The 10,778-nt window shown below is 43.8% G+C and overlaps 2 protein-coding genes and 1 long non-coding RNA gene across 4 annotated transcripts in view; 2 read left to right on the forward strand and 1 right to left on the reverse strand.

Annotated features, from left to right (window-relative positions):
- LOC106813140 (twinfilin-1-like) overlaps positions 1-6,245 on the forward strand; it is a gene marked incomplete in the record, with an annotated part of 16,357 nt that extends 10,112 nt beyond the window's left edge. Inside the window, 4 exon segments of one of the 2 annotated variants that reach the window (XM_014817201.1) lie at positions 773-894; positions 1,269-1,405; positions 2,931-2,992; positions 4,674-4,759. In XM_014817201.1, the coding sequence (XP_014672687.1) occupies positions 773-894; positions 1,269-1,405; positions 2,931-2,952 (281 nt within the window). 2 annotated transcript variants of the gene reach the window in all.
- A 167-nt stretch (positions 6,246-6,412) lies between these two features.
- LOC106813141 lies at positions 6,413-8,646 on the reverse strand. The gene is made up of 5 exons (XR_001394433.1): positions 8,555-8,646; positions 8,413-8,468; positions 7,433-7,520; positions 6,756-6,819; positions 6,413-6,561 (listed from the first exon to the last, which is right to left on the reverse strand). It is a non-coding gene; the product is annotated as an uncharacterized LOC106813141 (long non-coding RNA).
- Positions 8,647-8,953: 307 nt separating this feature from the next.
- The window catches only part of LOC106813132 (protein VPRBP-like), a 21,893-nt gene continuing 20,068 nt past the window's right edge, over positions 8,954-10,778 (forward strand). The window contains exon 1 of the mRNA XM_014817194.1: positions 8,954-9,076. The gene's annotated coding sequence lies outside the window, so the exon portion shown is untranslated. The remainder of the gene's footprint in view (positions 9,077-10,778) is intronic.

Raw genomic sequence — 10,778 nt, forward strand, 5'->3', positions numbered from 1 at the left:
GCGTGCGTGCATGTGTAGCATATGTTATATATGCACTCTAATGTAACAAAACAGAGTTACATGTGCATGCACTTGAAATTAAGTATCGACGTTAATACTTGGGACCAAGTATATGTACATGTTACATGCTTAAGACCAAGTATATGTACATGTTACATACTTGGGACCAAGTATACGTACATGTTATGTTATTATTATGTGCATGTGACGATGGCGTAGTGGTAGCAGACTTGCGTTACGTGGTACAGCTGCGGCAGAACAGCAAGTTAATGTCGAGTAGTTAACATGGTGAATATTGAGCATCGTCTATCTCTGGTGCTAGTTGTTTCTCCGCATCTCTGCAGAGGTGTCAGCAGCATCTGTTGCTCTCGCTTCTGTATGGGTTCACGTGGAAGTTCCCACATTTCTGCAGTATGCAGTGTGACTGAACACGTGAATGTCAGAAGCCAAATTTGTTTTGATATGAACTTTTTCTCATAGACCGTTGACAGAAGCATGGTATATGGTGTATGCAGTGTCATAGAGGTGCGGTCTACGATAAAAGGTTCATGTTAAGACTAACGTTAAGACTAATTTTGCTTCTGACAATGGTCTATAAGAAAAAGTTAATGTTAAGACTAATGTTAAGACTAATTTTTGCTTCTGACAACAATCTATGATATACAGTTAATAGTAAGAATAATGTTAAGACTAATTTTGCTTCTGACAACCCCTTCTCCCTAACTCTAATCATATCTGTACCTAGTAACTGAACTCCCGCGCTCTGTTACAGTGTTTCTCTACTCGATGCCGGGATACACGTGTCCCATCAAAGAACGGATGCTCTATTCCAGCTGCAAGGCCCCGCTGCTGGATACCATAGAGCAGTATGTGCAGCTTCCCCTCGCACGCAAGGTACGACCCGCCGCACGCATCGCGTTGCCGTGGCGACGGCAGACGCTCCTACTTTGATAGCTGTGTGGTGTATTTGCGTTATTCTGTTCATTGAGTGCTGCCACCTTTTGGTCGGTATGTACGGTCGGGGTGACTATCAGCTGCTCACTCAGCAATTCAATGAATTGCTATCCAGTTTTCCGAGCATGTATTCTGTTAGACTTGTTAGGCAGCACGTATATACCTAAGGTTTTGCATCTCCGTTGAAGCATTCACAATTTTAGGTAAAGTGACTACTTACTGTGGCTAACTAGCTGTGACTGTGACTGTAATTGTGACTATGACTGTAATTGTGACTGTGACTGTGACTGTAACCCTTTCCCTCTGCATCACAGGTTGAGGTGGACAGTCCATCAGAAGTCACGGAGGAGTTTCTCTACAATGAGATTCACCCGAAAGAACACGCACACAAGATGGCATTCGCCAAGCCCAAGGGTCCGCCGAACCGGGGCGCCCGGCGAATCACCAAGAAGTAGGTGGCGCTACGAGTCGTTGCATGTGCCCGTGTGTTTATTCGAGACGGAATCTAACCGCGACAGAATCCAAAGAAATTACGACCCGGCGGTTCGCGTGCAATTTATTCCCGTCAGATGGCGCCACATATCGTGACCGACCCCCCTCCGCGAAGTGCAGACCACCAGGTGGTGCCACCGATCGTGATCTCGATCACGTATCGACGGTGCATCACTGTTGTTTCTATAATGCCTCGTGAGTTAGATACACATGGTTAACGAAGTACAGTTCTCAGGTTGCAAAACTTACCTCCGTACTTACAACTGTATAAAAGTTGAACAGTAATAATTGGAAATCAATACCAGATTGCAACAGATCGCATCCTCTGGTAATTTAAACTAACTACTTTAGATATATTTGCGAGTCGAACGTTCGAGGCTTTGCCCCGCCGATTCCACGGCTCGCTATTTCAGTTTGTAGGGTTCGATTCCAATTTTGCATGCGTCTGTACGGTCGGTTGCCTGGCAACGTGCGGAGACGAGGATGAGGGTAGGCGTGAGCAGCGGTCGCGAAGCGGGCGTGGCGTGAGCGGCGCCCCACCCGTCTCTGGATTCTGTCGCTGCATGCGCGAGTGTGGCTGCACGCGTGCGCGGCGTGAGATAACACAACGATGACCTTGCCTCGCTCGTGAAGGTCGTAGGTGTCGAGTTGCGTGATAGGCTAACATTCTTTCCCGTCGGAAGTCTGGTGCCGGGCGTCCGCTGACGCGGCGGCGGCGGCTTCAATGCGCCGTCGTGCGCGCGGGGACGTCGTCGGTGATCGTGCGATGAGTGGCGCCCCCTGTACGCACGACAGCCGTGCAATTGTTGTTCGTGGCGAGGCGAACTGGGAGTGTCATGTCGCACGCGAGCGGGTTGGCCGGTGTGTGATGGGACATGGCATTTTGACAATGTCCGTGCTGTGCCACCCCCTCCCCCTTTACAAAAGCATCCATGTTTGCTGAAACGCGACGAAATCACGTAGGAATCGATGAAATAAATTCGTTTATATTAATCATGGAAAATAATTGTTTTTATATCACGGTGAATTATTTAACTTGTACTGTGTACAAGGTTGTTGTGACTGCAGTATGCGCATAGTGAATGAGTATAAGAACTGCGTTTAATCTGCCTGCCCACAATTGGTATGTGATAGGGTAGGCACTGAGTTCCAGCAAACATGTTTCTTCAGGATGCCCTGAGCATGTTCGTTAATGTTTACACTGTTTCACATGTAGACTGTTACTAAGGCAGAATGTGAATATATAGATGGGATGCCAACTTGTTTGTGTTCGCAAGATAAGCGCACACATCTTGCCTAAAACTGTAATTAACCTTTCGTATGAAGTAGACGAGATCGACTTGTGTGTTTTACCGCTCCCGTCATGACGGTGTGCGCATGTGACGATGCCGCTACCGGTGCATTACCGACGGCTTTCATGCGCGCACGCCGTGACAGCAACCGAAAAACGCGCCGTCGCTACAACCGTGTTGCGCATTTTCCAGTTCAAAATGTCTGACGTCGTGACAGTCGTTAGTGCCCCCCTCTGCCTTATCGGAAGCCACAGGTATGTACGACGACGGTTTCTTCTGGCGAGAGCTAGAGAGAGAGTGTGTGCTAACGATGTAGTGTTGCATGCGCAGAAACACTAATAATCGCGACGATGGAGTGAAGCTTACCGGACTGCTGGTTGCTGCATTGCTACACGCTTAATCCATGTCTGTCTGAGCGCGCGCTGACCAAACCCCTCTTAGATGTTATCGCCTCGTCAGCGAAGCTAGACCTATTTACGTATTTTTACGTATTATATACACACGTGGTATAGGTACGTATTATTACGTACCTATTAGACCTATTCAGGCTGTTACGTATTTTTCACACGTGAACGCAAAATCTTCAACGATACTTCATTACCGGTGTAATTAGAATGCCCCCTGTTGCAACAGTGATTGGCTAGAGCCACCAGTCAATCACTCCAGGCAGACGTCTCATTTGCCCTTGGGAATCCATACCCGGCTGTTCATACAGGGTTCGTGTAGGGGACCGGGTACTACCAGCTACCTAGCGCGCGCTCGCGCTCCAGAGTCCAGTGAGCTTTCCATGCATGCACCACAATTCGTCAGAGTTACCTGGTGGCGGCTAACCACGTTGATATTTTAGCGGTAGGGTCGTTCGACTGGGTTTAGTTTGTACTGCGACTGTAACAGCATGGCGTCATGCGCTAGTAGTGCTCATAGGGTCTATGTCCCCCAGGGTACTGCCAGAATGTACCCTGGGTACGGTCCGGTATACCGGAACGTACCCTGGTAACTATCTGATATGGTTAGGGTTAGGGTTAGGGAGTAAGCGTAGGCGACTCCCTAGACTCGTTAGTGGAGTAGACGAGGTACGGTCCGGCATATTAGATAGTACCAGGGTACGTTCCGGCAGTACCCTGGGGGACATAGACCCTCTCAGCACTAGTAGTCTCGTGTGCAGAGAGCCTCACGCGTGCGTTTCGCTGGCAGCGACAGAGTACTCGTGCCTTCCCCTCTGCGCGTGTTTCTGCAGCCCTCATTATGTCGAAGCGGTGGCTGTTGCATTGTCCCATCGCTTACAGTCCGTGTGCAGACGCTTGCTAGGTGGTGGTGGTTCAGCGCGCTGATTTCACGCTGCCAGCAGCGGCTGCTTAACGAATCCTACGGTTGTAAACGAGTTTTTAAAAAGATACGCGCATTTTCGCTTGTGACCAATGTGCTTTGCCGCATCTCGGTTACTCGGTCAGCGGTAGTTAAAGCCACCGAAACGCACTGCAGAATATCTGGATAGTGACCTTCAGTCACAAGGATCTGAATGATGGCATGTGTCATCGTGTAGACATGCTTGCTTATGTATTTAACTAGTTTGACGACGACTAACCCTATATATGCTATTCGAGCTAATTATAAATTATGACATCATCACGGCTACGAGTGGCGCGATTCACCAGTCGACGTGTAATATGTAAATTTTGCTTTGTAAATAGAGCTGTCCATTTTCGTACGGGGAAAAGTTTTGTATTTCGGTTAGGCGAACGAAAGAATTACGTATTCTTCTACTTTCGATATGTCGTAACGTGTACTGACCGCCCTAGGCGTGGTGTCAGCGAGATCGTGTTGAGCTTTGCATCTTTACTTTAGCGTTATTCCTAGTAGAGGCACGGACGTGCGAGCGCGGTATCGTGCAGACGTGTCCATTCCTGCCTGTGACCGTAGAGTCGACCGTTTCAGTTATTCATTGCACGACCAAGACGAGATACATCGAGCAGAAGATATCACGTTCAGCCGCCTCCTCCACTGGTGATGCCCACCATCACGTATAAATATATCGACGTTGTTTTTATTCGTAAACTGAGCGGCGTTGCTAACAGCGGCGGTTTTTCCGCGCGTCGAGATTGGACAGTAGGGGACATCCGTTACGTCAACTGCGCCAAGTTTGTGTGGCAGCTCGTAGTTGACTGGCATGCATACCAACAGTTTGCGAAAGCGTTCAACCAGCGGAACCGTATGTTCAATGCTTTTATTTCCGATAGCAGGCCAATGAATTAAATATAGCGCAGGCGTGTTCTTCTAGGATGGAATGCTCTGCGGCCGACAATCGAACGTTATAGGCAATTGTTGTAAGTGGGCAACTCCCTTTCAGTGCTGCTACAATAGCTGGTGTATCTGTACATGCGTGTATATTGGCAGACGTGGCCACGTCTACGGCACCGCAAGTATGTTATGACTGCTACGAGGATTCGGCCCATGGTTCTGCCACCTAGTGGCCGTATTTGCTATCGAGGGGGTTTACAGACGCTTAATTTTGCTCAATGTCGAATGTTATAGTCACGATTGTTGTTACATTAGAACATTATTAAGTTTTATATGTTCGGAATTATTCAGAATTTGTGATTGTTGGCTGACAATGTGGTGTTTGCGAAGTATTCGTCATCTTTTTGGTTTGGTTCTCAATCGTTACTGCATCGTACGGTGGAGCACTTGATTGACTGTGTTAGACAAGTGTGTCGAACTTCTAACCACAGCATATTCACACGCAAGAGCACTGGGATAAAGACCGCGTGCTGCGGTGTGGCTGTGTCTATAGTAAATTTATTTATGTTGGCTGGCAGTTACGTGAAATTGATTCCATGCGCTACATTATTGTCGCCACTATTTTCATGTTCTTTTGTCAAGCCTTTAGAAGTTGCTTGCCATACATGCACACCGTGATCGCTACATAGCAAGGCTGTGGATGTTAGCTTGAAGCTATCTCTGCGGAGAAATAAAGATTGTATAGAATACTTGATGATACATATAGATGTATGTATATATATATATATATATATATATATATATATACATCCATACTCGCATATATACACAGTCAACTTGAGTCAAGCCTGGTAGGATCACTCAAGAGAAATGCCAAGTGTCATTTATAGACATGTGTCCTTTCTATAAAAGTAACTGCTACCACAGGTTTGACTGTGTGTATATAATTCATTTGCCAATTATCCCAGTTGTTTGCTAAGGTTTCTTGTATATGGGATGATGCACGTTTAGTGTTAGGAGTTCAACTTCACTTCGTTACTGTCAAGACCAGCAAATGCCATCAAAGCCTTACTTTGGTACAAGATTACACTTTGATGAACAATTAATTATGCTACGATAGTTGTGTATCACATTTTAAAAGTGAGTTTCTCGTGTATTTATACGACACCAATAATTATTTTTCCCTATTTTCTGTAATTGCAAATCTGAGGAAGGAAAAGGATAAACTTTTATATGCAAACAAAAAAGTAAAAAATGTTATATTTTAAATTCTGAGCTTTGTTGTTTTTCTTGCCTGCGTGTATTTCAATTTGAAATAGTTATAGTATAGTATAAAGTAATATTGGTAGGTAGGGGAGCTAAAGCCTTCTTGTGCAGTATAGTAGCAAACATGTTATGCATAATATTACCTACAAACAAAATATTAAAACGTCATGTAAATCTGCGGGTCATTTATTTTACATGTATGAAATGTTGAGCTTACAAACAAAATCGGTGACGATCCAAAAATGAAGATGATGGTGAATGTTGGTGATAGTGTTCTCTAAAAGAAATTCCATTCCATCCATGATGTTATGAAGCGTGCCTGCGAACAAGAGGGAAGATTCTTTACTTTGTGCAAGTGTATCAACTACTAACGCTGGTCCTCTGCAATTTGTAGGAGGTTCCCTGTAATCGCCGTATTAAATAGTGTAAATAAATATATATCCAAAAAATAAAATTAAATAAAAATTAAATATCCAATAAATAATAAAAAATCCAAATTTATCTCCGCTTTACCTCTGATGCCTGGCATGGTAATAATTTTGCTACTTCTTTCCAGATTTCTTCATTCCGGACCCACCTGAAAAAGCAACCAATATAAGCAGTCGGCTTATATGTTGGGTTGAATAGATAGCTGCCTGAGTAAGATAACACAGCATATGAGTAATTCAAATATGTGGCAGTACTGTAAATTGTTGATTGCAAGCGAAAGTCACGATCATGAACACGCTAGATGCGGTGCTAGATCAGGTGGGACAAAAAACTAGTATCCTGCTTTTGTCAACAATAGTGAGACAAAACTAAATGGTTTGGCATGTGACAGTGACTATATGGAGAGTTGCAAGCGAATAGCATCGAAATGGATTGCCACTCAAACCGCTATTACCACATTTCGTATCTTATGCTGCCACGTGTGCAGCTGCAGTAACAAAAAATCAGCACACACAGATAACTGAGATCCTGTACAGAACTGTACAGGCAGGCATTCCTGTTACACAGAGATTACAAATAATTTCCCAGTTTGTAACCAATTGTCTCTAGCAAGCCTGATGGTTGGAGGAAAGGAGGAAAATTGTGCGGGTTTTAACATTGCACAATGTGCGGTTACAAGTAATGCAGTTTTATGCACAACAGTTATGCTATGTACGTGTGTCTTCAACCACATTAGAGGCTAACAAGGCAGAGCCACCTACCCATGGGGCCTTTACCAGAGGCTTTAGTCTGGGCTTCTTTCAATGCCTTCTGCTGTTCCTTCTGCTTTTGCTTGTATGCCACGTCGTCCTGAAGAACATTTCAAAATGAACGTGTAGCATATTTACTTTCTATTTTCCTGTTCAAAGCCTGACAAGAATAATAATTCTAAAACTGTTGGCAATGAATAACATGTAACTGCTGTTTCCTCTAAAGCATAATATAATATTATCTATCTAGAAGCAAAAATTCACTATTTTAATTATCGCATTCCAAACAATCAATGCCAATTACATGATATAACAATTTTACTACTGGTACATACACATGTATCATAATTCATATGTATCATATCAGGAGTATCTTACTCCTGATCATATGTATAATAGCTAGAAGTAAAGCAACTTTTAATACAGAACTAAGATGAAAAAGACACTTATTTTTAAATAAGGCACATAATAATATTTATTAATTTACATTAAAAAACGTTATTATTTTGAGTAATATAGAAAAAAACTATCAGTTTACAACCAAATAAAATAAGAAACACTACCTTACTGTACGTAAGTACTGTACCTGTACCTAATCAGTGTTATATGACTTTGATAGAAGTGAAAAATATTAATAATTGGATTAGGTGTTACCACAGAGTAGGTATACGGTAGCTCGATACGTTTACTGTTCTATATTTAACAATGCCATAGTTTGCTGATGATGAAGATCCTATTAATAGACATCCCCCGTTGGCGTCGCCTAATTCCTAATGCCAAAGGCTTAAGACAGTATCACTTTCAGATCTCCAAATAAAAGCCACCATAATTTACAAAACTAACAGGATTGTAAAAGAAAAGCCAACACTATTTACGGCACTCTTGAACGTTCTTGAAAGGCGGGAAAACGTGACAGGTCATTGCCACCATGCTGCACCATGATCAAGCTGTGCGAAGTTTTGCTCAAGCTTTGCGAAGTTGCGAGAACCTACCTCATCCATATCAGAAACCTGCTTCTTTGGCTGCTTCAGAGGCTTCTTCTTGCCACCTAAAACCGAAATGCGTTAACAATTATTCATCAAAATTACAATAACAAAGACGAAACATGTTCGTTTATAACTCATAAATTTATACCTTCTCGACCCGACATCTTGCTGGATGTGAGAGGAGAGACCACAGAGACTGCTTGGCGACTGGCGAGGGCAGACCAATCAGCAAGATGCTTGTGGCTGAAATGTTATTTTTCCAGTGACGTCACTACAACTGTACGGAGATTGACAAGATAAAATTGCAAGTAAATTTCGCACCGAAAATGATTTCTATGTGATCGAGCCGGTAGAAGACAGCTCTATATCATTAAAAAACGTGTAACCTCCGTCAGAAACAATTTTACCAGATGTCGATAATCTTAAATTCAGTTGAATTAATAACGAAATTTAATGTTTTTACACGAATAAAAGAAACACACCCTGAAATCACACATATTGCACTATTTACCACATAGGTGTCACCACTACTGCATCATTCTAACAGTGGCGGCGCACGTTTACGTTTGTTTTGAAAAGTTAACGCGCATTTATTATCTGTAGCGGCATAGTTTTAGTAGCAAATTGTCGCAGGTAATATACCAGTTGTTTGATTGTCTAAGGAACGCAGGTGTGTATAGTATATAGTACGTGCGTTGCCTGTTTTTAGATGATTAGGTAGTATTTGCAGATGTTTTGTGTGATGATAGTCTAGTGTGTTACACACTGTGTTGACATGCGTCTAAACAGAGTAATTGCTCCGACCTGTGATTGGAGGATAAAAATAGACCCCGCCCACTTTTCCATTTTTGGAGGATAAAAATAGAATAGGTGCGGGCGGACAGCCGGGAACTTTGCCACATCCTGGACTTTCTTAACCTAGCAACCAGCTGTGCCGGTGAAAACAACAGCCTGTCTCCGTCACAGGCACTTGAAGTTGAAGCGTTTCAATAAAATATAATGCTAACTAAATACGAAATCCATTTACTACTAAATTCTTAATGTTTCTATACTCTCTTTCACCTATTATTGCCGACAGTTTCCTGTCAATTTCGTCCAAATCCTACGTGCAACCATATACGCTGCTGGCGCCATTAATATTGCTCTCGCGGCTCTGCTGTTGCACGCTTACACTAATATATATAGCAGGTAGGAAAGCGGGATCGCAAAATTTGCTTGAAACTCGCTGGATTTCACACTTTCACAGCACGAATACACATCCAACAGCTGCCATCTTTGTTTCTATGTCAAGAACAGTACGTGTTTACTTGTTATAAAAAACATACTGTCTCTGTTCGTAACCGAGCTGTGTCACGCGAAATCACACAAAGACTGACGAAATTCTCGCGTTCGCGAACCTTAATTGCCCCGTAATGTAAATGGCTGTCAGAATCAAGGCTATATAGACTGGGACTCGCTCCCACCTCGATTACCCATCGAGTGACTAAGCTAAGCCGAGAGGTGGGAGCGAGTGCCAGATTATGGACTATAGGCGCCGCGCAGGCGGCGTACTGCTTTCCAACTCCCGTATGAGCCTCGCCATTGGAACGTTGCAAAAACCTTGCAGCGTTGCGGCGCAAGAATGAGGTCACGAAGAGCGCCAGTAGGTGTTTCTTGATTCTGACAGCCCTTTACATTACGGGGCAAGGTTCGCGAACGCGAGAATTTCGTCAGTCTTTGTGTGATTTCGCATGACACAACTCGGTTACAAACAGAGACAGTATGTTTTTATGACAAGTGAACACTGTTCTTTACATAGAAACAAAGATGGCTGCTGTTGGATGTGTATTCGTGCTGTGAAAGTGTGAAATCCAGCGAGCGTCGAGCGAATTTTGCGATTCCGCTTTCCTACCTGCTATATATATTAGTGTAAGCGTGCAACAGTGGAGCCGCGAGAGCAATGGCGCCGGCAGCTTATATTGTACTACTATATATATTAGTGTAAGCGTGCAACAGTGGAGCCGCGAGAGCAATGGCGCCGGCAGCGTATGGTTGCACGTAAGATTTGGACAGAATTGACTGGAAACTGTCGGCAATAATAGGTGAAAGAGAGTAGCGTGTTTGTGTGTCCTTGTGTGTGCATGTGTGTGCGTGTGCGTGTGAGTGTGTCACTGTGTGTGCATGTGTGAGTGTGTCACTGTGTGCGAGTGCGTATGCGTGTGTGTGTGAGTGTGTCACTGTGTGCGAGTGCGTGTGCATGTGCGTGTGCGTGTGAGTGTGTCACTGTGTGTGCGTGTGCGTGTGTGTGCGTGCGCATGTGTAATCTTGGACTTTGTTTTTGTTTCACCAGACCTGGGGTAATTTTATTCAACTAATGCAAAGCAAACAAATAA

This window comes from Priapulus caudatus, unplaced genomic scaffold (assembly GCF_000485595.1).
Source record: "Priapulus caudatus unplaced genomic scaffold, Priapulus_caudatus-5.0.1 Scaffold729, whole genome shotgun sequence".
NCBI classification, from domain to species: domain Eukaryota; kingdom Metazoa; phylum Priapulida; class Priapulimorpha; order Priapulimorphida; family Priapulidae; genus Priapulus; species Priapulus caudatus.